At 33.5% G+C, this 26,568-nt stretch overlaps 1 protein-coding gene across 5 annotated transcripts; it reads right to left on the reverse strand.

Annotated features, from left to right (window-relative positions):
- Positions 1 to 1,688: 1,688 nt before the first annotated feature.
- Positions 1,689 to 25,401, reverse strand: LOC139091677 (putative mediator of RNA polymerase II transcription subunit 8). 5 transcript variants are annotated; one of them, XM_070641824.1, is made up of 5 exons: positions 25,249 to 25,401; positions 4,753 to 5,176; positions 4,599 to 4,687; positions 4,222 to 4,542; positions 1,689 to 4,086 (listed from the first exon to the last, which is right to left on the reverse strand). In XM_070641824.1, the coding sequence occupies exons 1-5, from the start codon at positions 25,264 to 25,266 to the stop codon at positions 3,277 to 3,279; spliced, it is 1,662 nt and encodes a 553-aa protein (XP_070497925.1). In that variant the 5' UTR covers positions 25,267 to 25,401; the 3' UTR covers positions 1,689 to 3,276. The 5 variants fall into 5 exon arrangements, with proteins under 5 accessions (XP_070497925.1, XP_070497924.1, XP_070497923.1 ...); XM_070641823.1 differs by having other exon boundaries at positions 1,689 to 4,089; XM_070641822.1 differs by having other exon boundaries at positions 4,147 to 4,542.
- Positions 25,402 to 26,568: the final 1,167 nt, after the last annotated feature.

Below are 26,568 nucleotides of genomic sequence, written 5' to 3' on the forward strand. Positions count from 1 at the left end.
CACAAGCCGTGATTTCTCTTGCAAAGTGTCGGATTAAGACTAAATCCGGCAACAAATTAGAGTTACAATGGTTTGTGGAAAGAGACCTAGCCTAAAGGTCTTAAGTTTTTTTAAAACAGTGTTGGACATCCGTTTATTTTTCGCGGCATACGTTAGTGGTAAGTTTCTTCTGAAACTGCACATGGTTTGTGGCATTTCCAATAATTTTTGGTGGGACACTATTGTATTGCGGCACACAGGTTGCTCACCTCTATGGCTTAACTAATGCAGACGCTCCAACAATTGCAAGATAAGCAACTACTCACAATCTCCCAAGCTTACTTTATCAATTGATCGCTTCATGAAGCAACAACTTACCAAGTCATTCAATGAATAAGAGAAATTAAATTTTCTCCACAGCAATTAAACATCAAAAGTAGCTTGAATGCAACTAAATACTTCATATTAATGACATTGAAAAAATAAAAACGTTTAATTAATAAAATTTAGATAAAAATTTTCAAGAGCATTAAATAGAAATTTTATTTTGGAAAGTAGATTTGTCAATTCCAGATCTGGAATTCTTGTGAGCGGTGTAACAGGAAGCCAACGAGTATGTGAAAAATTGATCATAAGTCGCGTGGTTTCAGCTTTTATCCAATGCTTTAATCAAAAGCATATATGTATCAACTCTTGATTAATTGGACACATGCTGTTAGATATTTTATCCGTTTTAATTGGTGGAAGTCACTGAGCGACTTAATGCGGCAAATTCAAGGGTCGGATACTTCAAAAGTACAGTACTGTACTTGATGTACTTGTTGAATTTATATGAAAGCTCAATGAGTACAGAATCGATTAATCGATCAAAAATTCGACCTCAGGCCGATGTGACTCTTACTTGATGCTAAATTTTGATGGTTTAAATCCGGTACAGTACCCAAAATCACCCCAATTTAATGCGGGAATTCAAATCGATTAACTAATTTGTGCTATTTGGTAACTCTAGTAAGTACAAAAAGTACAGGACAGGACAGGATAGGACAGGACAGGACAGGACAGTCAGTACAGTACAGGACAGTAAGTACAGTACAGGACAGTAAGTACAGTACAGGACAGTAAGTACCGTACGGGACAGTAAGTACAGTACAGGACAGTAAGTACAGTACAGGACAGTAAGTACAGTACAGGACAGTAAGTACAGTACAGGACAGTAAGTACAGTACAGGACAGTAAGTACAGTACAGAACAGTAAGTACAGTACAGGACAGTAAGTACAGTACAGGACAGTAAGTACAGTACTTCTATGGAAAGTACAGTAAGTCTGTACTGTACATTGGAGTGTCTGATCCTTGGACAAACCGCATTTTTGGACAAATCATTCAAAATCAGCTGTCACGGAGCCATCAGAACAACTTCTCGTCTTAATTTCAATACAGCAACTTAACGATATCTTAGCAAACTCGTTGTGCTGCTCCGGGTCAGTTCAGCATGTACCACATTGAGAGCAGGAAAGCAAATCGAAGCTGTAAAGTTGCAATAACAATTTTCATTCATCCAATTAAGCACCGTTTAATAGCATCACAATGACTCAAACAAAAGAAGCAATTTTAATTTTTTTTATAAATTTTTAATTTTTATTTCCGTTTTCATATTTTTTTTTTTCGAAGATAAAAGTGAACATCATCAATTTGTGTATAAAAAAAAAAAATAAAATAATCATCATCGTTCGGTAACATCTCATTACTTTATTATTATTAATGTATAGTAGATTTGATATTAAATAGTATTCATTATAACATAAGGATTGGTATTTTTTTATTTTTATGTACAATTATTTTGGTAATAAAATAAAATAAAAATATTAAAAAAACAGACAAATGAAGACATAAAAAAAAATATATTAAGGAATAAGGTGAGTTATTTTAAGGTCGATGGTTAATCAGAGAATCTCGCTTTAGTCGAGATGTCGAGACAATAAACTAAAGGATAATCAATTATGAGCTTAGGCGTGACCAGACGTGAGTCATGATGGACCGAGCAGCACGATTAAGCTAGTATGAATGACTACTTATCGGAATCTGTTTCCATTTGTTCAATTTGGAATTGATGTAATTTGAATTGTAGGAATACCCTAACAGACTATAAGCAGATTATAAGCAGACTGACTCAAATAGTACTAAGATACACTCATCGTCTGGAAGTCAAGTAGTAGTAGCCTGCGTCTCAATGGAAGTGCAATAAGTAAAAGAAACACAGAATATTGAATAATTAAGTATGACAAATTGTCATAAAGTCGAATAACCCTAGATAGTTCAGTAGGTAAGAGAATGCGACTGTAAATCGTATGACGTGGGTTCGAATCTCACTCGGAATCTGTATATTCATAATTATACATTTTCTGAAAGATTTACTAACATGAAGGACTTAATGTCAGTTGCTTAAGGCTAACTGAATTGATAATTCTGATCTGTCGAGCAAATCTGACTTGATTTCAAACATAATGTCAACATGTTAGATAGTATTCATCATTATGCTGACAAAGACATAGCCCTCAATATCACGAATCGGTCTAATCTATCAAAAATTCAACAAAAGACCGATGTGACCCTGACTTGGTACTGAATTCGGTTTGTATAAAACCAGCCCAGGCTGATGACTGCGCCTTGATGCGGAATTTGGTTAATTTAAATCCCACCCAGGACGATATGACTCTGATTTGATGCCAAATTCTGTTGGTTTAATTTCAACCCTAAGTCAATGTGACTCCGACTATGTGCCAAATTTCGTTGGTTTAAATCCGGCAAAATTCCAGAATCTCCGCCAACCAAATGGACCGGATTTCGGATTGACTGACTTGTGCTGTTCGGAAATTTACAAAAAGATCTTAAAGTATACTCGAATTTTGCATGAAGTCTAGTCGACTATTCAATACAAAACTCGAGTCACTTTCGAACTCTGCGGTTCCAATTATGTATTATGTCCACCACACCCTCCCCAATGTCACTCGATATCTCCCATCACAAAACTGATTATCCATTAATTTCTATCCCCACCCCAACAAATGTTTTTTCGTTATGAAATGACAGACTCCATCCATAAAAAATGCAATTTTAAGTTTAAGAAAAAAATATCATGCAGTATTCTTATCATCCATCCATATCTATAAAAATCATGAAAATCAAGTCTCAACAAATGAAAATGTGAAAATTTAAAATTATGCAATAAAAAAACATTTTTTCTCATCATTGACTATATAAATTAAGTAAAATGGCAATTCATGCTGTCAATGAATACTTAATATTCTAAATTATGTCCTCGTAAGAATGCATCAATTTGTCCACTACCTTGTGCTGATGGTTGAAGGTAATAATATTGTTGTCCATTTTGTCCACGAATTATTGGTGATGGTTCAGCATTTTGTAATTGAAATCTATGTGATTGATGCTTCTTTGCTGCCTCAATACGATCACGTTGCAATTGTGTTTGTTGCATTTGCAATTGTTGTGCGAATAACTGCTGTGAATTGACAAATTGCAATTCATTTTGTTGCTTTTGATAGACTTGTTGTGGAATTTGAGGTTGTTGTTGTTGTTGTTGCTGTTGAGCCTGATGATGTGGCTGTGCGACTTGCTGATGCTGTTGAACTTGTTGTGGACGATAGACAGCTTGTGGTACTGGTGCACTCTGTGGAATTTGATATTGTTGGACATATGGTTGAATTCTTTGATTTAATGAGAAATCTCCATCGGTTTGTGGAATTGTTTGATATAAAGCTGAATCATACTGGCCATTTGATGGATTATATACCAATTGTGTTTGATAAATTGGATTTGATGTTGTTCCTGCTTGACCTGATGGTTGAATCTTAACAGACTTTGTTGATTGCGTCACTGGTGGTGATGTAATTGGTTTGAAGCCTGTTTCTTGGGTAAATTTCTTGAATTCAGCATCAAAGTCGAGTTGTTGACGATTTGCATTAGCTGCTTGATGACCGAATGTGACACTCTTCGATGGGATGTAACCGGAAGCTGTTGTTTGAATGGCTGGCTTTGGTGTAACAATTGACACGGTGTGTGGACGATAAGTTGTTGCTGGTTCTTGAGTCTGCTGAAGGGACAATACATTGTTCTGAATCTTATAAGCTGGTTTTGGTGTTATATTTACTGATGGTGTGGGTGAGGCATAATTGAATGACTGTTGTTGCTGTTGTGGTTGTGGTACCGGTGTAGTATGAATTACCTGAACACGTGGTCGTTGTGTTGGTTGAGCATATGCTGGTCGTGGTGATGTTTTTGGAATTTGTGCATATTGAATTGCTGGTTCCTCTTCCTCTTCTGGTGCATTGTAACGGTTTTGGAAGACTGTCGTTGGAGCACGTGTTGTTGGTGATGGTGTTGGACGTGGACGTGGTTGAACAGCTACTGGTCTCTTTGGATAATTTTGTGGTATATTTTCGTCTTGTTCTTCTGATCGGTTATTTTGTTCTTCCTCTTCCTCACCATCTGGATTGTTTGGATCACATGGATTTCCACTGACGTAAGTAAATTCACGTTTGTTGCCCTGTATGTAAAGTCATTAATTTTCAATTCATCAAAACATAATTAAGTTAAACTTACATCAGGATCGACATATCCATATTTTCCGCGTACAACACAGTCGGTACCGCGTGTTTCCTCCTTGAAACTTCCATCAGCTGCTTCATAACCTGTATATAATTAATTTTAAAAAATTATTATTTATAAATTACATGAAAAATCATGTCTTATTTACCAAATGTGAATGAACCATCATCATTAACTTTATTGTAGTTTCTGATTGTCTGTACTGGTGCTGCCTTTTCTTCATTAATCTTTGTTCTTGGCGCTAAAGTTGTTGGTGAATGATTTGCTCTTGGCAATGGACGGACTGTTGTGAGTGCTGGTCTATAGTCACGTGGTTTTTGTTGTTGTTGCTGTTGTTGTTGTTGCTGCTGCTGTGCATAAATATTACGGTATTCTTCTTCGCTTACATAGACTAATTCTTGGGCATCATCTTGTTTGGCTTGTGGACGATAATATTGAATGACTTGACCGCCAAGTTCTTCACTGTTTTCTTCTTCAGCACTTTCAATTTGCACTGGACGTTGACGCAGTCTGACTTTTCGTGTTTGTGCATCGGTTGAAAGTACGAAGAGAACTAGAAGTGCTAGAGGAATCTGTAGATGAAAAAATGTTTAGGTTTAATAGAAAAATTTTATTAATTTTTAAGCAGCATGTTTTGAAACTCATGCAAATGTCAAGACTTTAAAGCGTGTCATGAAGAATTCAAAGTTATTTTTTAATAACTGCTGCCAAGCACGTAAGTTTAGGAATATTTCACAATTTTTTTTTGACGCATATTTTACATAGCAGCAAATGCTTTATGAATTCCTATTGTTTAGGTAGCTGGTAAATTGGTTTGCTCTTTTGATTGATTAGCGTGGATTTAGATAATGGAGAATTGTTAATTTCTTAAATGGGATATTTTTAGATTATTTTGAGGTTGGGTCAAAGTTTTGAGAAATTGGGGTGGATTTTATTGAATTTGATTGGATGTTTTGTTAAATTTCATGATTTTTCAATCATTTAGTGATGTCAGGACTGCGCTGAAGCTTAGGTAGTTATGAATATTAAGTAGAAGACATCAAAGAAGAATAAGAGGCTCTGTAGCCGATTGGTTGCTCAATAGATCCAAAATATGGAGCTTTAGATAATTCACTAGGTCGTGGGTTCAATTCCCAACAGATACTATTCGCTCAAACATCACTAAACCTTCCAGATGATCAATAGTCGACCAACATTAGCCTGCAAATGATGTTGAATCAAATTTAGTTTAAAATTAGAGCATCAAACTGACCTAAACAGCACAGTTTAGTCACTAGAACACCACTGGCTGATGTTGAATCAAATCTAGTGTTAATTCGGTATCAAGCTGACCAAAGCAGCACAGTGCAGTCGCTAGGTCATCGCAATATCGTCGTGTTGATGCCAATGCGTGAAAGTGTCCCAACGGCTGCTTAGGGACGTCAATTTAAGACTTTTTGACTGTCATTTGTAAATTTACCACATTATGATGTTCAGGAGAGATCTTTCGAACAATACATGGACACAAATTGTATGGTTAACCTACACCTAATATCCGGAAAATCAACTCCACCTAAGACCTCGTCCCAAACTATTCTCAATTTCATCCCAATTTGTCTTTCTAAACCACTGTCAATCACATCCATTACACCAGCATGTCCTTAAAAAATATGACCTACAAGCTAACAAGCTAAAATAGGGAGGCCATGAATCGCAATTGATCTATAGCGAAGTAAGTAACTTTAAGTACATGCTAAAAATTGCAAAAAATTCCAATCTGTCATCAAATTGCACCTCAAGTTCACAATAAAATCATTACAAGTTTAACAAATTGGATCCAATTTTCACCAAAGCCAACCTTGCATTTTAAACAAATTAATCCCAAAATCGAGATTAAAAATTGGAATTACTTCAACATTACAACTTCTAATTATTATTAAGCTTATTAGCAGCTTTAAGGTGTTTTGATAAATTAAACACAAATATTATAATAGTTATGACTGTTCATGCCACGCAATAGTGTTCATGCCTTAACACAGTACATGCCACAACACAGACACATAGCTTTCTTCTGAATCAGCAATCAATTAAGCTGTTGTTTGCCAAAAACTTACTGTTCTATTATACATGACATGTTTACGTTAATTATAGTATAAAGCATGTAGTTTGAGGAAATAAAGCACTGATTTTAATTGGATCTGTGCACTTTAAATCCATTCATTTGTTCATACAGCCCACTCCATTAGCACATGAATTTCAAAAAAAGGTTCCCAGACACCACTCATTATTGTGGAAGTGATCAATGCGATGCTTAATAGCAAAAAATTCAATTTAATTCAACTTTATTAGGCTACATGCTGAATATTCTGTGTAAATCACATTGTTTAATTCTACCACGCGATAAAAATTGGAGTTTATATTGTTGTAAATCCAGTTGGGCAATCAACAGACATGAGAAAAAAATTCAAATCCGGCAAAGATCTAGCCACAACATCTGGACGGTATTTAGAAATGAGAAATAAATTTCGAGGTCGTACTTGGCCTAATGCTGATTCATCTTATGAGTCATACACAACATTATGGTATTTATTGGTAAATAGATCCATTCAGCATAAAAAGCATGAACATAAATTCATGGTGCGTGCAATGGACACCACAGACATCCATCCTTGGGTGTGTATCCATATGTACATTTTAATGATCTTTACATCGTTCGACTTGTAAAGGATAAAAAATTGTGAAAATTGCCCTTTTGAATGCTCAGCCTCATATGCATGCCATTCATCGATGTGAATGCAAAAAAATTGATAGATCATGAGACGACGATACACATTGTAACAATAAGGTGAAGTTATATTCAGTATATGTTGATACATGACCTTCACTTTTTCAACTCTTAATGTTATTTTACCACTCATAATTTTTTTTTTTTTTACATCAAGTCTTCAATAAGGCTTCTTTAAAGTACATGATTTTTGTACCTAGGAAATATTGATGGTATAATCGAGAGGTTGTTTATTGGAATTAAATGGTAGGAATATGCAAGTTTAATTTTCATTTCGTGAACTTCTTACATCCTTCAGTTTATTGCTTTTTTTGAATTGAATGAAATGAAGAATGGGGGGTCTGTGGTTTGAATAATAAGGTTTTTGTTGAAAAATCGGAACTAACTTGAGTAATTTCCATTTTGAATGTCAAATTTCCGTTAAATGTTGAATATTTTATGAAAATTTGACAAATTTAATTTATTTTGGTGAAATTGAGGGGGGTCTATGGTTTGAATAATTTGGTTTTTGTTGAAAAATCTTGAATAAATTGAGTAATTTCCAATTTAAGTTCAAAATTATCGTTGAATTTTGAATCTTTTATGAAAATTGGGAAATTTGATCGGACTTGATGAAGTTGATGGGGGTCTATGGTTTGAATAATTGGATTTTTTCATAAAAATCTCGAATAAATTGAGTAATTTGCATTTAAATGTTTAATTTTGGTGTTGGTTTGATAAATTGATTTATTATTGAAAATTCTTAAATAAATTGAACAATTTCTATTTACCAAGCCAAATTTTAGTTCAATTTTGAATCGTCTATGAAAATTTACCAAAACCAACTTTATTTAAACCGAAGACCCCCAACAATTCTTGTCCAACTCATGCGTCAGAGCATTAGAATCCCCTTAAAATTACATACCGTTTCTTCCATCAATCCCAAATTAATTTGAACTTCAAATCATTAGCTCCGGACAGTTTTTATGAATTCCATACCGTAATTGAGTATACCAATTATAAATTGGATACTAGGAATTATAACCATAATTGATCTAATATTTCGCTTCCTATTTTATGCAAGCATTTAGAATGGAATTTATCAGAACATTTAAAATGATATTGTAAACAACGAGTCGCCATGCATCATTATATGTAGCTACAGTCAATAAATTAGAGCGGTAAATATTTATTACAAATTATGAAAATGTTTTACAGCTGTTGTCTACAGGATATGATATCGAATTTTTATTGTTGTCGTAATCAGGGTTGTTACAACATATTCTGTTTTACAGAATGTGTACACATATGTCACATATTTCATGTGTGACAGGGAAAAATGTGTGGATATGTGTGGAAATGTGTGGATATGTGTGGATATTCACACATTTTCCACACATATCCACACATTTTTACCTGTGACACATTTTCAAAACACACCAGATTCTGCTTTTAACAACCCTGGTCGTAATTAAAAAGCTATTCGATGAATTAAATTATAAATTTTTTTTATGAGGATTGAATGTTGCATAAATTGTGGGTACTGAGTCATATAATGATGAAATTCGATTGAACTGGGGTTTTTGTGGGAATTAAATGAGTTCAGAGCAGTGGTGACCTTTTGATTTACAACAGTTCAATCATAAAAAGCTCCTGGAAGGCAGAAAAGTGAATAATTCGACACAGGCTGGTGTCAGTTTGATCTGTGACTGGTTTTCACCGAATTCGGTCTTAGATCATAGTCATACAGGCTTGTCGCTAGATTTTGGACAGTTCTATCCCACGTGCTTTACTAGGATATTGATGGAAACTGTATTAAACCTTATATTAGTAATCGGAAATCGGTTTTAAATGTTGAAGACAGCTATAGACTTCATCTTAAAGAGCAGTGAATCAAAACAAACTGTTCAGCCAGAAATGTGTGTAACCAGTAAATTGGAATGATGGCTAAGCTTGACATAGCTAATGTGGAATCTATTTTGAACCTTATTAAGCCGCGGTACATAGATGGAGCACCCGTAATTGGCAGTCAAGCAACAATGTTAACGTCAAAACAGAGCTCGAAGTCGATACACTTAAAGTCGACTTAAATTAACTCTGCTCGACTTGACTCGACTCAAAACAAGTCGGCTTCGACTAGACTTCGAGGTCTGCGTCAAAATATCAAAAAGTATCGTGGATACCCTAATGAGATATGTAGGTTATCATCTGCATCAGTGTGTTACACAAGCAAATTCCTTTCCTAAAAGCTGTCTTGGAGCTAACTCTTAAATACAACTGACTATATAGTTGATATTACAGATGCCTTAATATCTCACCACATTCCACGAATTAATTCATTTGCAATATTTTCAAAATAATTTCCAAAAAATGTTCATGAGAAAAGTCAGCAATGACAAAATAGACAACAGAATATTTCAGCTATTATATGCCACAAAAATAATGAATTTCACCCAAAAGTTATGCATCAACGAAATAAAATTCCAATTGAGACAATAGAAAATTCACCGAATTTCAAAAATGGACAAATTTTGTCAAAACATTCCCAAAATAAAATTTTTAAAAAATCAGTTCCAACATTCTCATAAATTTGCAGAATTACAACAAAATGACTATTTTGTAGCTGTTAATGTAAAAAGTAGAAAATTCATCAACAATCGCTGCCTTTTATTCCAACAAGCTGTAAAATGCCGAGTTGAAAATTATCATTAAATTCTCACAAATAAATGCAGACAATGTCATATTAACATCATCGATGCGTTCATACAGAAATAAAAAAAATCTCAGCAATTTTGATGTTTTCATTCATTGCTATGCTTACAATGTGATATCACATCAAACTTCTCCGCTAATATGGCTATTATAAGCAGAGCACATTCACGCAAAACTTAACACATTGTTGTTGTTGCTAGCTTAAAGCTTCATTTTAAGCATGCTAGACGAAGAGAAGAGAAAAATTCACAAATGAAAATGAAAGTTTGCTTCATTGAGAGTCTCACAGAGAAAAAGATTCAATGTATGTCATGCACAATGCACTTTTTTACTATGATTGTTATGTAAGTAATCATAATGTATATGTACATTGAACTCTGAACAGGCAGGGTTGATCTAAGGTTGAATTGCACAAGTTACATTTTAAATTCGGATCTTGACCGGCATAACTCTTACTTGGTGTTGAATTCGATATAAGTCCGGCACCATACCAGAATCACGACGTTCTTGGGACGGATTTTTGATCAATTAACCCCACATGTGCTTTTCGGGAACGGTATTGACTATACATTGATTCTTATTACTTCCTTACTTCTGGAATCATGCTCTTGTGTGAAATTTAGATTACAAGTAACTGCACTCCAATTGACTTTATTTACTATGATTAGGGAGAGCACTGAGGTTAACGAATATCTGTGTATGTTTAGAAAGGCTAAGGACCTAAAGGACGTTCTTTTGGCTGAGAGTACTGAACAGTCTGACTTAGTTCAGGCTGGATACTGTGCATATGGTATGGATCTGACACGATGTCGATATGATACAAGCTTAAATTGGTTTAATTGAGCTTTGTCGACAAGATTAGTGCTGCCCAAACTTTCTTGTGTACCTTAGAGGTAAGCAACGACCAAAACAGCACACGACATGAAATTTATGGCATTCCCAAAACATTTCGATGGTACACAGTTTTAACAGTACTCATTTAGAGGAACGGTGGAAGTTCCGAACCATTATATTACTTCTAGTAGATTCAAGTCATAACTTAGAATCCATTTCAAGTCACAGTTATTTAAAGATAGATAAAGCTTTAGACAAACTCTAATTGTGTCTTCGCCAAGGAAGTAAGAAGTAAATAAGTCATAATTTCACTTAAAATCTTCAGCATCCTAGCAACCCAACTCTGAACTCCTCACCAGCTAATAATACCATTCCATGAAATTCCATTGAAATCCCCCCAAAGGAACTCCAAAACAGAAGTTCAAAAGGAAAGAATTATAATAAAATTGGAGCTGTTGTGTCTGCAACAATGCAATGACAAAGGTGAAGACAAACAATAATTTTTTTTTACTCAACATGTTTGGTTCCGCTATATTAAATAGGTTAATGTTTGTAATAAATACGATTATGTAAAGTAAATTAATAGTTGTCACTTACAGATTTATAGCGACACATGACTTAATTTTTAACTCTACAAAACGACATGCTATTTATGTTTGATTTTTGATTGATTTCAATATAAGCAGGTGAACTAACGTGTCTTGACTCATTAGCTGGCCAATTTGATTTTTAAGGTATTTGATGTTATGCAACCATAATGTCTTCATAATATGCAGTACGTGATAAGATTTTCCGATACATTTTACAGTTGAAATTTGCACGCAATTTATTTTGGATTTTCCCGGATATTTTTCAATTCAAGTAGCAGCCCCGTTCATGCCCTCTTATGACTTCACATACTTTACATAGCACGGACATTGTCGTGAGTAAGTTGCTCGTCTGATTAATTTCATAATTTCATTATGAAATATTTTGATGAATGAGAAAATAACTTCAATTCTATAATGATGAAGCAAGCCTCAAAACCCTCCCAAATTGGACATTTCTTCGGCGTTACTTAACAAGCACTCTTTTATTTTGTGTGATGTCGTGGTTGCAGTTTGCAGAAATAAGTAATTTCTATTATGAAGGCTATAAGACTTTTTTTGGGAGTGAAATAAATTATTGTTTTTTTGTGCTGCATATTTAGCAATAATTTTGCAGTCTAGGTAAGCGTGAGACTGTCTGGATGTTTCGATTGGATTTATTACTTTGTTGCAATTGGGTATGGATTGGTTTTTCGTGAATGTTGTGGTTTTAGTAAGCAGAAGTTGCAGTTAACTCGAATTTAATATGGAATCGAGTCGACTTGAGTAGATTTTTATATTTAATGACCAAATCGGCTTCAAACTCTGTTAGAAAGTAATCAAATTCTTTCGACTGTATAGATTGAAGTATCTTCGACTCGTCGTCAAGCATTGAAACATTTATTTACTTGCTGACTTCCTTGGCTAAGGTACACGAGGGCTCATTGCCGCGTTTGTAGAACGTCTGAAGACAGCTCTATAGAAACATTAAAGAATTTGATTTTTGAAGCTTTTTAGAAATTTTAGGCTAAATTCTTGATAATTGTAATATTCATTAGCTTGTGGACGACCAAGGAACTCTTAAAAGGAAGCTTTTGATAGAGATATTGTTGTATTTAGTATTGAAGATTGGCAGAGATAGAGTCTGCTTCATGCGTCAACTTTGGGAGGTCGTGGATCACAATTGATCTGTCCAACCAACGAAGTAAGTAAATATTAGCTTTCTGAGCTACTTTCTTGGTTAAAACATAGGAATACTAAAGGATGTTACTAGAATAAAGCCAAGAAACTTCGTTAATCAAATCAAATTTAGGCTAATCTGCCTGTAGAAGAGTTAGGCCTCTTCGGCCTAATAGTCTATAGTCTGTGAACTGACCATTCACGTCAGGATTTAAGTTTGATTCCCACCAAATGCCAATCTCTCAATCATTAGATAGAATTTTGTTGATATGACAAGGATTTACCCATTGTTCATGACATTGAACATAACTAGGACAAACTTCAAACTTTTAAGGCACTCCCGACCAGCAAGGCCACATAATATACTAACAATCCATTCAGAAGGTCACTTAATGCATTTCCAAGAAGAAGAAAATAAGCCACAATCTAGATCAATTTTAAATTATTAATCAATCCCATTCACTTCAATCAGTCCAACTCAAAAGAGCAAAAAAGCTTCATAACTTCAATCATTTTCTGAATTTATTATTAGTTTCAATTGCCATTATAGCCTACGCACATACCTTTTAAACTGCATTTTTATAAACCTAACCATTATGAATAAATGATTTCAAATTGTCGCCGCAAATTGCAATCGACAGAAACTATAAATAATGACTCATTGATTGCATATATGTGCTGCAAACTTTTTATTTATATAACAAATATCGATTCCATTTCATAGATTAATAAACTGTGTACGTGAAGTGAAAATATGTGTGATTATGATAAGAACTTATGGTTACTGCGTGAGAGAGTTACTTTCAATCCTTAAGTAATGAAAACAAAACTGTTACGATCGTGATTAATGAATGAGACATATAAAATTAATGCAACGTTAAGCTTACAGCTATTCGACACGCAATATGCATATAAAAAGAAAAACTTGTTGAACTTTAAATAAATCCAATGGCAATTCTACTCTGTGCATGATAAATCAACAAAAAAAAAGAGACAATGCATGTGAAGCGAAGCGATGCAAAGACACTTTTTTGCGTATGTCCAATTAATTAGCTTAATTTACAACTAATTTTACACTTTACTTAACCTCAAATGCATGCTGAAATGAGCATGCGAAAGTCATTCCAAATATTTTTATATCCATTTCGATTTGCAAATTAGCACACAAAAAAATTTGTTTTGACAATTTTGTTTTGTGTCGAGTTTTCGGCACTATTTATAAGATTGCAATTGCTTAATAGAGTTTAACTGTTTGATTTTGGGGGTTGGGTGGAAGTGATGTGTTTTCTTAGAATTTAATGTTTAGCAAAGTTGGAAGGTTTGTGTAAAAGCCATCATTGTCTTCAAAATTGAATCTTGTCAACTGTGAACTTTAGTGCAGTAAATTGCTGAATAAAAAGCTTAAATTATGAATGAGACCGTGATATCGGACTAGAATTGATTCTAGAGTCAATTTTTCGGCAATTTTCTAAGCCAGAGCTCTGAGCTGACTAGAATTTTGCAAAATTAGATGACTATAGGGTCAGCCCGACTTCTACTAAAGTCGGAGTTGACTGTCTTAAGTTATATTGTAGTCATAATCTCCAGTTTAGCCAACAGTTTAGCATAGAAACCGGAGTCTGCAGTATTCAGTCATGTGCAATTGAATCTGTCAGTACAATTGTAAAGGTTATTCATGGCTAAGTGACCAGGCTACTCAGTATTGTGTTGACAAATATATAACCTGCTTCTTTTAGATCGTGTGTTCAATTCCTATCAATAACTTTTCTTCAAATAAAGAGTTCAAGATATTACTGTCGCTATTGAGAGATCGGTCACTGATCTCACGAAAGATTTAATCATAGAGATATCTGATCTGTTGCCTAGCCAACTCGGTCACAAAGACTTTATTCTCGATTTGACAGATTACTCTATATATGAGCTCAATACCCCAGATTCCATTCAACTCAGACACCACACGTTTGTTCAGCACAATGCTCAACTCATCACAAAGTGTCAAGCAACAGCTGCCTCTACCCATCTACATGTTAGACAACACTCACAAAGTGACCCAATTGAATTCAACTTTGCTTGTTGTTTCTCTAACTTTATTTCTTTTTTATTAGCTCATTGTTTTTATTTTGTTCATTTTTTTAATTTATAAACTCTTTCTTCTTCTTATTCAACTCGTTGAATCAAATCATAAAGCTGTCGTAAAGCGATATAAAAAGAGACTATTTTCAAGATGTCAACAATGGCAACAACAGAAACAATTGAAAAATGTGAAAAAAATTACATCCAGTAAAGATTGCAGTATCAATTTCTTTATTAAAGTTCATTACATGTAGGCATTGTGTGTCGTCATCATGCATTGATGCGAAATTATTATGAAATAATATTTCAATTTCATCACAGTCACAATTGTGGATGGATGGGAAAAAAAAGTTTTGAATTGAAAAGAAAGTGAAGAAAAAAAAATCACGTAAACTTGACCATGGAATTGAAATTGAGGCACAATTTAGATGTGAATCGTTCCGGAATAATTTTTCTTAAATGTCTACACAACATTTAAGGTACAATAGACAATGGATTTTATTTCGAGCATGGTAGGCGTGTTCAATGCCGTACACATTATCGATAATAATAATTTTCCATTGCATAATGCTGAAATTGAAAATAAATTACAACTCGAGTGTTATAGTTCCGATGTTAAAACACAATATTGGTCAGACTTTGATTGCATTATGTACAGACTGTGTGTTGTAATAAGAAAGCATTTCTTTATGATCATGAAAAGTGCTTTTCTTTAATTTTTTGTTTTTGATGTAAAATTAGATAATTTTGTGCTATAAAATTTACTTTCACTCTGATACTTTATAGTCGGTGTAATGGAAATGACTTAACGTGTTTTTCACGTCTGATTTCTGTTTGGGTAAATCAAAATAAAGATTTTTTTAAAGAGTTTCTTGTGGGGTTTGATCATTTGTGAGGTTTTCTATTGATAGGAAAGACGGGATTCAGTTCTCTAGATTCTGCAATGTTGCTAGAGTCTTAACCATTCAACTTTGGCCAAGCTAATGGCTCATGAAGCTGCTTTACAGCCAATAGAATTCATTTTTTGTTTTAAAAATTCAAATTTAAGTCTAAAGTGAATTAACGGAAATTCAGAATTCAAAAAGTAACAAAAATCCAAAATTCAAATTAAAATTCAATCCAAAGTTCAAAATTGAACTTCCGAAGTTTTTGACGCAAAATCAATTTGTTAAATTAGAAATTCTCTTAAAAGAAAGCAATTAAAGGACAAATAAAGGCTAAATCTAAAGGAAAATATCACTAAGGACTAAATAAAGACTAAACCTATAGCAACAAATTAAATTCACATTAAAAACACTAGCCAAAAAAGCAAAAAAGGTAAATATGCTCAACCAAACCAAACATCATTACAGCACAACTCCCTAATGAGTAAAAAGTGCATTTTCTCATAAGATTATCAACATTTAGAGCCCAAAATATACGTTAATGGTCATTTGTAATGTAATAAAAAAAAGAAATATTCGATTGAGACGTTGTGTCTGTTTTTAGTAACATCGTCATTCAGTCATTCCATTCGTAATACAATATTGTGGCGAAAGAAAAAAAAAATCTTTACTGCTTTCAGAAGAAATAAGCATCGTGCAAAAAGAAAAGACTTGTTTTATTATGTAAAATGTCATAATACTAACGTTATGTACGTCTATACATGATGCTTTTCTTCACTCAAACTTCTTCTCAATAAAACGATACTTTTTTATAGACAAATATTTATTTGCCTCATGTGGAAATAAGAAAAGAGATTGAACATTTTCTATGTCTTTATTCCAGTTACTTTTTTCAATGGATGTAGTTTGATGAAAAGAATATTCAAGCCTTCAAGGTATGAAGTCAGAGAGCTATTAGTTATGTGCAAAAGTCACAGGAATAAGCAAATATTTTAGCTTGAGCTGTCTAAACTATTGCTTAGTACTAGCGCTAAGGTAAAACATAGAAAAATAATAAATATGTTTAGATTCGAGGATACGACAGACATTATTGTTTACTTCGGGCAATCTGACCTTTATACATGTAAGTTTATGTTATTTTTCTATCTTGTAGTTGACAAGAATAGAGTTTTTATCTTATTAGGGACTAATTTTGAGGAGATTTAGTTGTGTATGGGCAGGAATAGATGTGTAGACTGTGAGTGAAATGAATTAAATCAGTTAATAGTCTAATTGGATACTTCTTTAGTCAATAAGGTTATGATAATCATGCTTAGATAGAAAAATCTAGTTTAAATCTCATCAAGTCTACAAAATGAAGACATCATCCAAATTTTAGACTTGTAGACAGAAGATGCAGATCTACAGCCTTCGAAGAACAATAAGAACAGTCTATAACTACTGATCTGTGCATCTAAAACTGCAGGTATTGCACGAATCAATCAAGGAACCCTCATGGATTGCTGTCAACGATGTAGCGGTTTTATGTAGACTACAGTGTGTTGTTCCGGCAAATAACAGCACTTAGAAGACTTTACATTCACTATTCTACTATTATATTAACTTTAAAGGAATCTAGAGTCAAGTCTGTTGAAGAAAACTGTCCAAAAAGCTAGTTTAATTGTGATTCAAGTAATTGGTCATCATTTTGACAATATTAAATGCCAAATAGTCAAAAGAAGTGTCAGATTTGCACTCACAATTAAGATAGAATCACTAACTAGTTAACCTCCTGCCACACAAATCTCATTCCATCTCCAAAAGATCTCAATCATCTAAATCAAATTAAACATCCAACAAATTATCCCACAATTTGCCACAGGAAGTCACACTTTAAAATCAACAAAATTCGCAACCTCCCTCGAATACAAAAGGGATAAAAATAAGAAGTGAAAATTTACTTCCTGTAATTGCCAGCCTGAATATCTCATTAAATTAATCATATAAATTACATCAAAAAAAAATTATCCATTCAAGCCATTCCTCATTATCGTCAATGACATCACGCTTCTTCTATTTTTACTTTAACCTTTCCTCACCAACTTGCTGCCTTTATGCCTATTTCATATTTATCAATTTAGCCTTTTCATGAAATAAAAGAAGCAAGTCATTCGCATTCAAAGAAGAAAAATTAAAAATTTTTGCAGTCATTTTCATTAACTGGTTAGGATGATTAAAGAAGAAGGTAAATGTCTGTGGATGAAGAAGCAACAATAAACATAAAGAAAAATGTAATTGAAGAACTGCATGTTGAATTTTGCAATAGCTATGCGCTTTTGTCTCTTCTCAATGGTGAATGGAAAGTGCAAGTGGAAAAATTTTTGTTTTTGGAATTCCAACGTATCGGCAGGTATTCTTGTTTTGTGTTTATTGAAAAAATTTATTCAAAGTTTCTGAAGAACTGTAATTTGACTCTGAGACTATGAGGGGATTGCTTGGTAGTGATGTTCATGGAAAATGTAGTTTACTAAGACAGATTGACTCCTGCTTAAAGCAGTGAAGTGAACTACACAGCCATTCGGCTTTTTCCTAAAGGCTTGTAGAAGCTTCTTTATACAAGCTTGACTTTGGAGACGGCAGAAAATCACAATGACATCCAAAGAATTCATGCAAAGAAACTGTTGACAGAGACAATGTTGAATTAGATATTTGAAACAATCGGAAACCAGCGAGGCTATGGATCACTATTGAACTGTACTTCCAGCGAAGCAAGAAAGTCAACTAGGAATGCATACCGGTAAGTTCCAGGAATTCCAGTCATTAAGTGGTAGCTAAAGAGGAGCCAGTTTCAGATGCAATCAAAGTCTTAAAAGACTTAAAGCAAGCTGAAACAGACAAAGGGAAATGTTCCCAATGCCGAGACATGCTGCTTTATGCAGAACAGAAGCTATTTAGCGCATACCCATCAACAGAGTCAAATTTGACGCATTTTATTGAAATCTAAGTTCCAAATAGTTCCTATGCTCGGCTACAATAAGTTACTTATTAAGCAAATGCCGCAACCAAGACTTGTAGACTGGAAAACCCCAAACCATGACATAACAAACATACATCATTTAAGAACAATCCCAAATTATTCCCCATAAATTTTGCAAAACCTCCTTTTGTATGCCAAAATGTTCACATTTTTCTCACTGTCTTCTTTATGTGAGGTCGAACGTTTCTTCATTTAATTAGCATTTAAAAAGCTATTTTAAGTTTAGCAGATTTATTTATTTTTTTTGCAAAGAATGGAATGGCACATGACATCAAAAAAATAAAAAAAAATGCACACAAAGTCAAAGTACAATGAACAAAATGAATGCAGAGAAAATGTCACTTGAAAATTCGTCAAAAAAAAAAAAAAAAAATAGCATAATAAAAGTGTAAATATTATGACCTCGAAACAAATTAATAAAGCTATACAATTAAGATCTAAAAACTTCACACACTAGTTGCATAATATTATGACGTTATGTTCCTAAAAAAGAAGTAATAACAATAATGAAGAGACAATGGCTTCAACTAAGCATATTTTTTTTATTTACATCTCCTTGCCATTCTGTGACTTGCTCTTTCCTTCATTTCAACCAGTCGTGAATCATATGTCTTTGAAATAATATAATGGAAAAATACATATTTTTATTTGTATTTTATTTATTGCTTATATGCAATATCAATGCGGAATTAAATAAATTGAAAAAAAAAGTTTTCATTTGAATGGAACTTGGAAGATCTCTATCTGACTGGATGCTTTGCTATCTGACCAATATCTTGAAAACAACAAAACATTTGCAAAGAATGGGACTGTGTTGTGAATCAGGAATCAGGAACCTAAATAAGAATTCAGAAGAACAATTGATGCTGTTTTGTCATTGATGAAGATTGGATTTTGAGGAATGAATGAATTAAAGAACGAGGAAGGAGAATATTAGAATTTTAAAGGTTAGAATCTGAATGAACATAGAAACATGACAGCATGTAACATTTGTTGCTTAATTGAATTTTGAGTTGGGAATTGTAAGTTATTTTAGACATAATCCATCTATTAAAATGGAACAAAAGTTGGATTTGAATCAAATTCCGAGAAGACAAAATTACATTAGAACAAGACATCAATAAGACATTAACTTGCCAATAACTAGTCATAATGTGAACTTGATCACTCTGGAATACATTAAATCAGGTCTAGCGATGGTCGGCGAATACTTTTCCCATTTAGTCACTTGGATGCTTGAGATACTTTGTTGAATATTCATAAATGTATAAATCACACGTTTCTAATTCGCACGTAGGCGGGTCTACTCTTAACTGGTCACAACCGGAGCCGGTTCCAGCCGGTACTATCTAAGACAATTTCAATGTAGCTTTTCCTATTAAACCGGTAGAAAGAAGCAAACAGTTTCCACATTCAGTAAATTGTTTCCTAAACTGGATAATTCGTTTAGACAATTTCAAGTTGAAGAATGATTAATGACAACCTAATGCGGATAATCATTCCTAGAACTTGGTAGTTGACAACCCAACCCAAAAAGCACATGAAGTGTGGAATAGATGAAAATTAGGGGTTTCACGTCAACGTGATCACAGATTTGACAGGTTTTAATTTGACTAACAAATCTATCAATTCTACGTCAAGTTACTTTGAGCTAATTGTATACCAAGAAAGAGACTGTTGATAGAGAAAGCATTGTACTTGGTAATTGGTGATTGACAGATGCAAGTCAGCGATAGAACTGACTTTAGGTGGCATCTGAGGGAAGCCATGGATCATAATTGATATGTATGGCAAGCAAAGTTAGTAAGCTAATACGTCAAGTTCCAGAAACGACTAATGTTATCCAGAAGCAAGTGTTCATTCTAATGCTTAACAATTTACTAGTTAAGCTTGGATATATCCAAACTTTTCCTACTCTGAATCAATTTACTCATGACATTTTCATGAATGAATCTAAAATTAGAAAATAACTGCCTAATTAAAAGCTTATAGTCTTTTAATATCGTCAAGTAATTAGAGCATTCAAGCTTATTAGTCCAGTGGGAGGCTTTAATAAACAATAATAATTAAATGCCGTTCATTAAAAGTCATGAAAATTAATTAGGATAATCATTCATTAAAATTATTTGCAGCTTATTATCCATTTTATGAATTTGAAAATATTTCAAGATTCCATTAGAATATTTCATCATGCTGAGCTAGTCCAATCTCATAACATTATGTAGATTTATTTATTTCACATTGAGTCTCTCAATATTTGCATTTTGAGACCTTAAAGTACATTAAACTCTTTCACTTGTAGTAAAAATCTAATAATAATAAAATTGGTGTGATGAGAAACGATTAAGATTCGTATAATGCATATGATGATGATGCCGATGCTGTTATTCATAAAGGTACAAAAGCTGTATTCATACTGAGGAGCGTGAGAATTTCTTTACATTTTACATGAGGCTAAAAAGCAGCATTAACAACACATTTGGCATTATTTTCAATATGAATAAAAAAAGAAGAAGAAAAAAACATTAAAAAAAAATGCTTTTGAGTCTCAACAAAATGCTCATCTTCAACGATACATTTCTCATCATTGAGCAATGCAATTCTTCAACAGTAAAAAATAGCATTTAAGGCATTGCCTTCTCGTTTTTGCATAATTTTAGTTCAGAGACTCATTTTGGAGCACACACTCGATTATTTTATTTTGGGGGCAGTTGGTAAGTGATGTCTAGTGAATGATGGTATTGGTAATGTCAATTCCAAAATATACAGAATGCTGGATCTTGGCTGGAAACTTGAGTAATCTCCCTGAAGAGCACGATGCAGCTAATTTCTTTTTTCAGACAAAAGACAGCCCGAAATCAGCTTTTAAGTAGCCGTTAGGTCACCCTCATATCTTGCAATCAACACAGTGGTGTAAATGCGTCATAGCAATTGATTGTGCTGTTCGGGTTCAGATTGGAACTTTTGCGGATTACAGCATGTATAAGGACAAGTGCATATAGATACCCCATGCCTGGGTGGTTTAGATTCTCCATGTTTGAGTGGTTAAGATACCCCATGTCTGGGACGTGGAGATACCCTATGTCAGGGTGGCAAAGATATCCCATGTCTGGATGGTAGAGGTACCCCATGTCTCGATAGTCGAGGTACCCCATGCCTTTATGGTTTACAATCTTTTTACTTTATAGATGACAACATATCACATGAGTCAGCGAAAGAGCAAAAATTAGATGACATCCATAGGAGGTCATGGAAAAAAATGATCTGCATGATTAGCAAAGTAATTAGGATACCCCATGCTCATATTAAACGTAAGCATATTAAACCCATCAATATAGTCGACATAACTACTTCACAAACCCCATAACCAATAGATTTTTCATACATATTAAACCTAACGAGATCTAAAATAAGCAACAGAGTCTACGATGAGGAAAGGAAAGAAGAAGAAAAAACCTTGCGAAGGTCACAGCAGTAAGCAAACAAAACAGCAGCGATTTTGAAAGCGAAAGTAATATGTATCAGCATTAATGACTTTATTATTCGCTGCTGCTTCAAAAATTCAATCCAATTTTTCCACATAATGAAGAAATTTTTAACAACAATGTGAGAAAAAAGGCAAGTAAACTTTCTTTCTCTGAGTCGCTTTTTATGCTCACCTCCTTCCACCTCCCCATGCCAACATGAAGGTGGCAATTTCGAATGCGAAAATAATAGGAAGGTAGTGCAGCAGTTGAATGACAAATTACTTTTGATAAAAAAATTTCACTTCTTTTCAATAAAAACAGATAGACATCAAGTGCAACTGTTCATCGACGCTTATTGAATTAATTAGTTGAGATTTTAATTCAATTGAACTTTGCTTGCTTCTGCTTTCATCTACTGCTACACATTTCGTTTTTGTGAATGAGAGCGAAAGTGTTTTGCGAGTCTATAGGATCATATTATCGCATAATAGACATTTTGTATGTATTGTGATATAATGGACATTCATGAATTTATTTGCAGTTTAAGAAGCACAAAAGGATTGTAATGTGAGACATGATTGTTAATGGTAAATTGATATTATACTAGGAAGCTTTAGGTGGCTTGGTTAGTAGTTTTTGACAAAAAATAATAAACTGTTTGTTAAATCTTTTAAATAAATTGGGATTTGAACCCTGCAGTTTTGTTAATTAGCATCAATAACTGCTGATAGAACAAATATTCATGAATTAAGCCTTGCAAAATGTAGCTTTTGAAGTAAGTTGCTCGAATTTTAATTAAATCGATAGAGTTTGAATCTTTTGTAGCATGAACTTGTTTTTTTGGATTAGACTCGATCGGCATTCAAGTATACATGGCATTTAGGTGGCTGCTAAATATATGGCTTCCAAATTTCAACTATATGGCATCCAATTGAGAGCTTTATGGTGTCCAATTTTCATGATAATTACTATAAAAAATTGCTGCTTGGATGCCATGTAGCCATCATTTGCATTCTATATGACTTCCACCTATATGGCTGCCATGAAAATCTTGTGTCGATCGAGATATTAGACCAATTTGTAGTCTATTATATTTCAAAAAGTCCATCACAGAGTCATAAGACCACTTCTACAACTTGCCGTCAACGCTGCAACTTAACAGTGTCCATTGACTCGATTGCACTGCTCGGGGCATGAAAGTTTAATCTTAAAATCCCATACTTATTTTCTAATATTTTCCTTTTCAATCATCACAAAATCAAGTAGAAATCAGAGATTAATTGCCATCAACTGTTTGACACAAATTAATACACTTGTCTATCTGTGTCTACCCAAACCATACATTTGAGTCCCCTCACTTTAAATGAAAAATAATAAAAATAAATAAATCTTTGTTGTATTAAATAATAGCTCTCGTTTTCATTTCACATCTCATCTACAAATGGATTGCAATTATTTCCTCGTTTTTCCACAATTTTTGTTGCGAATGTGTGTGCCATCGACTCTATGCTGCTTTCAATAGCGATGATTGTTTTGTGATTTTCATTTCTTTTTTCTTTTACACATTTCACATTGCAATTCAAAATTAATATATCGGATAATGAAAGTAAAATGAATTTAATAAAAGAAGAGGAAGTTCCAACTTTTTTTGTGTACGAAATGCAAATTGACCGTGAAAGAAATTTTGATTCGTGACCAAAAATAAGCTTCAGAACTTATGCAATATGGTTAGTTGAGTTAATTGCTATTGTTGAATTTAATCGTTGAGAATTGGAAGCAGTCAGAAGAATTAATTTATACTTGATGTTCATTATTGTATTCAATGAATATGAATGAAATGCATGCACAGTATTCAATCTTATCTTTCGGAATGGTACAAGCTTGGTATTAAAAAATATTTCATTACCAAGATTATGTAATTAGCATTTGATGAAGTTTGAAATGGATTTTTTTTTTCAATTTTAATGTGAATTTGAATTTATTAGCATTATTGTGAATTTTTAATTGAAGCTGCATAAGAGCAATATGCAATATTGGAAATGTGAACTGGAGTAATTGGGGTTGGTGTAGTTATTACGGGTTTTCTGAAGTCTCGGTTTTGAAGAGTTTTTAAGATTGAGACTGGAATCGAGGTCGAGATGGAACTCTTCGAATATTTCGACAAATTTTAAAACCAAGACTGGAAAGAATTGATCTCTAGAATCTCAGTATTGATCAACCCGGGTAACACAATACTTCAATGAGCAGCTGCTTGGAAGCCAATCTGAGTGCATGTGGATTTCACATTTTAGACGGATTTCAAACTGATAACTTCACTTACTTTGTGTCACTAGGTTTATACTTGAAGTATATGAAGATTTTGCAGCTCAGATTTGAACTAATCCCTTACAGTAAGTTAATGCATCACAATAACTTGAAAATGCACATGGAAAGGTTCAAATCTCAATTCGAAATATAATAATTTTGAATTATACCCAAGTAGGACCAGACTGCGATTAATTGACGGTTGTGTCTAGTTAAAAACTTGGAAATTTGTGGAACTTGCCACAATTTGTTGAGTTTATTACACGATTTTTAGGGTGTAGATACTAATCGTAGTCTGTTCCACTCAGTTACAATTCAAAATTGAATTGAAAGCTCAAAGTCAGTCTAAAGTTCAAATTCTACCGTACATTGATGCTTAGTTGCATATTTATTCACAAAATTTCATAGTTAAAACTACAATATAACTTAACCTTAGGAACAATACACAAGACACATTCATAGAAGTTAGAGTTAAGTCAACTAGTGATCTAACTCTCTATATTATGTCACTAGTAACATTTTAAAACATTATTAAGCCAATTTTGCAAATCCTTAAAATTCATAAAATTTCTGCACTAGAAATTAATTCATAAAAATCTTTCAAGGTTTCATCAGCTTTTTATGAATGCAGAATATTGTCTCAAAAACAAAAGATTTGTAGAATTTATAATTTTTCCACACACTTCATTAAATGTAAATCCACAATGCATTACAATTACAAATTATATTTGTTTCTCCTCTGGCATTTCCAGTTAAGTAAAGGCAGAGAACTTATGGATTGATAATTGCAGTAGAAAATCGACATTTTTTGTTGAGTTTCAATACAAATAATAAAACTTTCATTTTTTATGTGACAAAATCCTTACCGTTGCCTTTAACCACATATTGTATCCTATTTTTCACTGATTAATAAAGTTTATTAAATTTCCTCTTTTTTATTCGATTTAATATCGTATATCCTAAACAAAATTTTTAATTCAATTTCAAATTTCACGTTCAAATAATTTTTTCTCGTAAAAAATCCCGTGATGTACTTTATATAGTGCACAGAAGTGTTGTTAACATTTAAAATTGACTTTGCAAAATAACTTGCATTGACAGCTGCGCGCTTGGCTTTATAACTTTTTTTTCTTCTTCTTAGTGTGCGCCGAAAATTTTATTTTTTATTTTTCGAGCTCTTTCGAGTTATGCTATAGCTTGTAGTATATGTATATTTTATACTTTACCTATGCTAGTTAGCTATTATTTAGCTCTCTTTTTACAAATACATTCACTTGAATAAAAATTGTTGTTTTCTTGCTACTTCAGCTGCACATTATTACTATTTTATTTTTTTCCTTACTTATGTCTATAGTGTACTTATGTATCATAATATTAAAGTAGCTAGTATCATGTTGCTGATATTTGTTGGCTCCTACTATGATATGAATCATTCAATATTTGTTACTAATTAATTGAGACAAGCATGGATTGAACAACATTTTTCCGATTCATAATCTCTCATTATGTGCTGTAATGTGAAGGCATTCAATGAATTTTATGTATTTGCATGATTAAATCTGATTTAGACCTGGATTTGGCAAATATATGATGTCTTAATCATTCTACCAAATCAGTCTTTAAAGAATCGGTTAACCCTATTAGGCACTCAATCTGCTCATCAGTCTGTCCGTCAGTCTGTCCGTCAGTCTGTTCGTCAGTCTGTCTGTCAGTCTGTCCGTCAGTCTGTCCGTCAGTCTGTCCGCCAGTCTGTCCGTCAGTCTGTCCGTCAGTCTGTCCGTCATTCTGTCCGTCCGTCAGTCTGTCTGTCCGTCAGTCTGTCCGTCAGTCTGTCCGTCAGTCTGTCCATCAGTCTGTCCGTCAGTCTGTCCGTCAGTCTGTCCGTCAATCTGTCCGTCAGTCTGTCCGTCAATCTGTCCGTCAGTCTGTCCCATCAGTCATTGGCTGTATTTGAATCATTAGGTAAGCATCATTTAAGAAATCATTAGATTCAACGACACTGGAGCCATCCATTTTAATTAAGGCACTGATTTAATTATTTTGGATGTTATAAAGTTTGAAATTCAACCCAGTCCGCCTGACTTCTTCTTTAAAGGAAACCGAAAATTTAATACAGCGGTTAGCATTAAATTCTAATCAGCCTTAAGGTATGCGAAATTCAATATAATGATCCTCTAAAAAACCGC

The sequence above is a fragment of the Chironomus tepperi genome, unplaced genomic scaffold (genome assembly GCF_022539635.2).
Source record: "Chironomus tepperi strain 1889 unplaced genomic scaffold, CSIRO-AGI_Ctep_v1 contig_257, whole genome shotgun sequence".
NCBI lineage: Eukaryota > Metazoa > Arthropoda > Insecta > Diptera > Chironomidae > Chironomus > Chironomus tepperi.

Excerpts from the sequence above, each read along its gene's own strand:
- LOC139091677 (XM_070641820.1), bottom strand. Across the intron at positions 4,688-4,752 it reads TGATGGTTCATTCACATTTG|GTTATGAAGCAGCTGATGGA; the intron begins GTAAATAAGACA and ends AATTATATACAG. Across the intron at positions 4,543-4,598 it reads ATGGATATGTCGATCCTGAT|GGCAACAAACGTGAATTTAC; the intron begins GTAAGTTTAACT and ends CTTTACATACAG.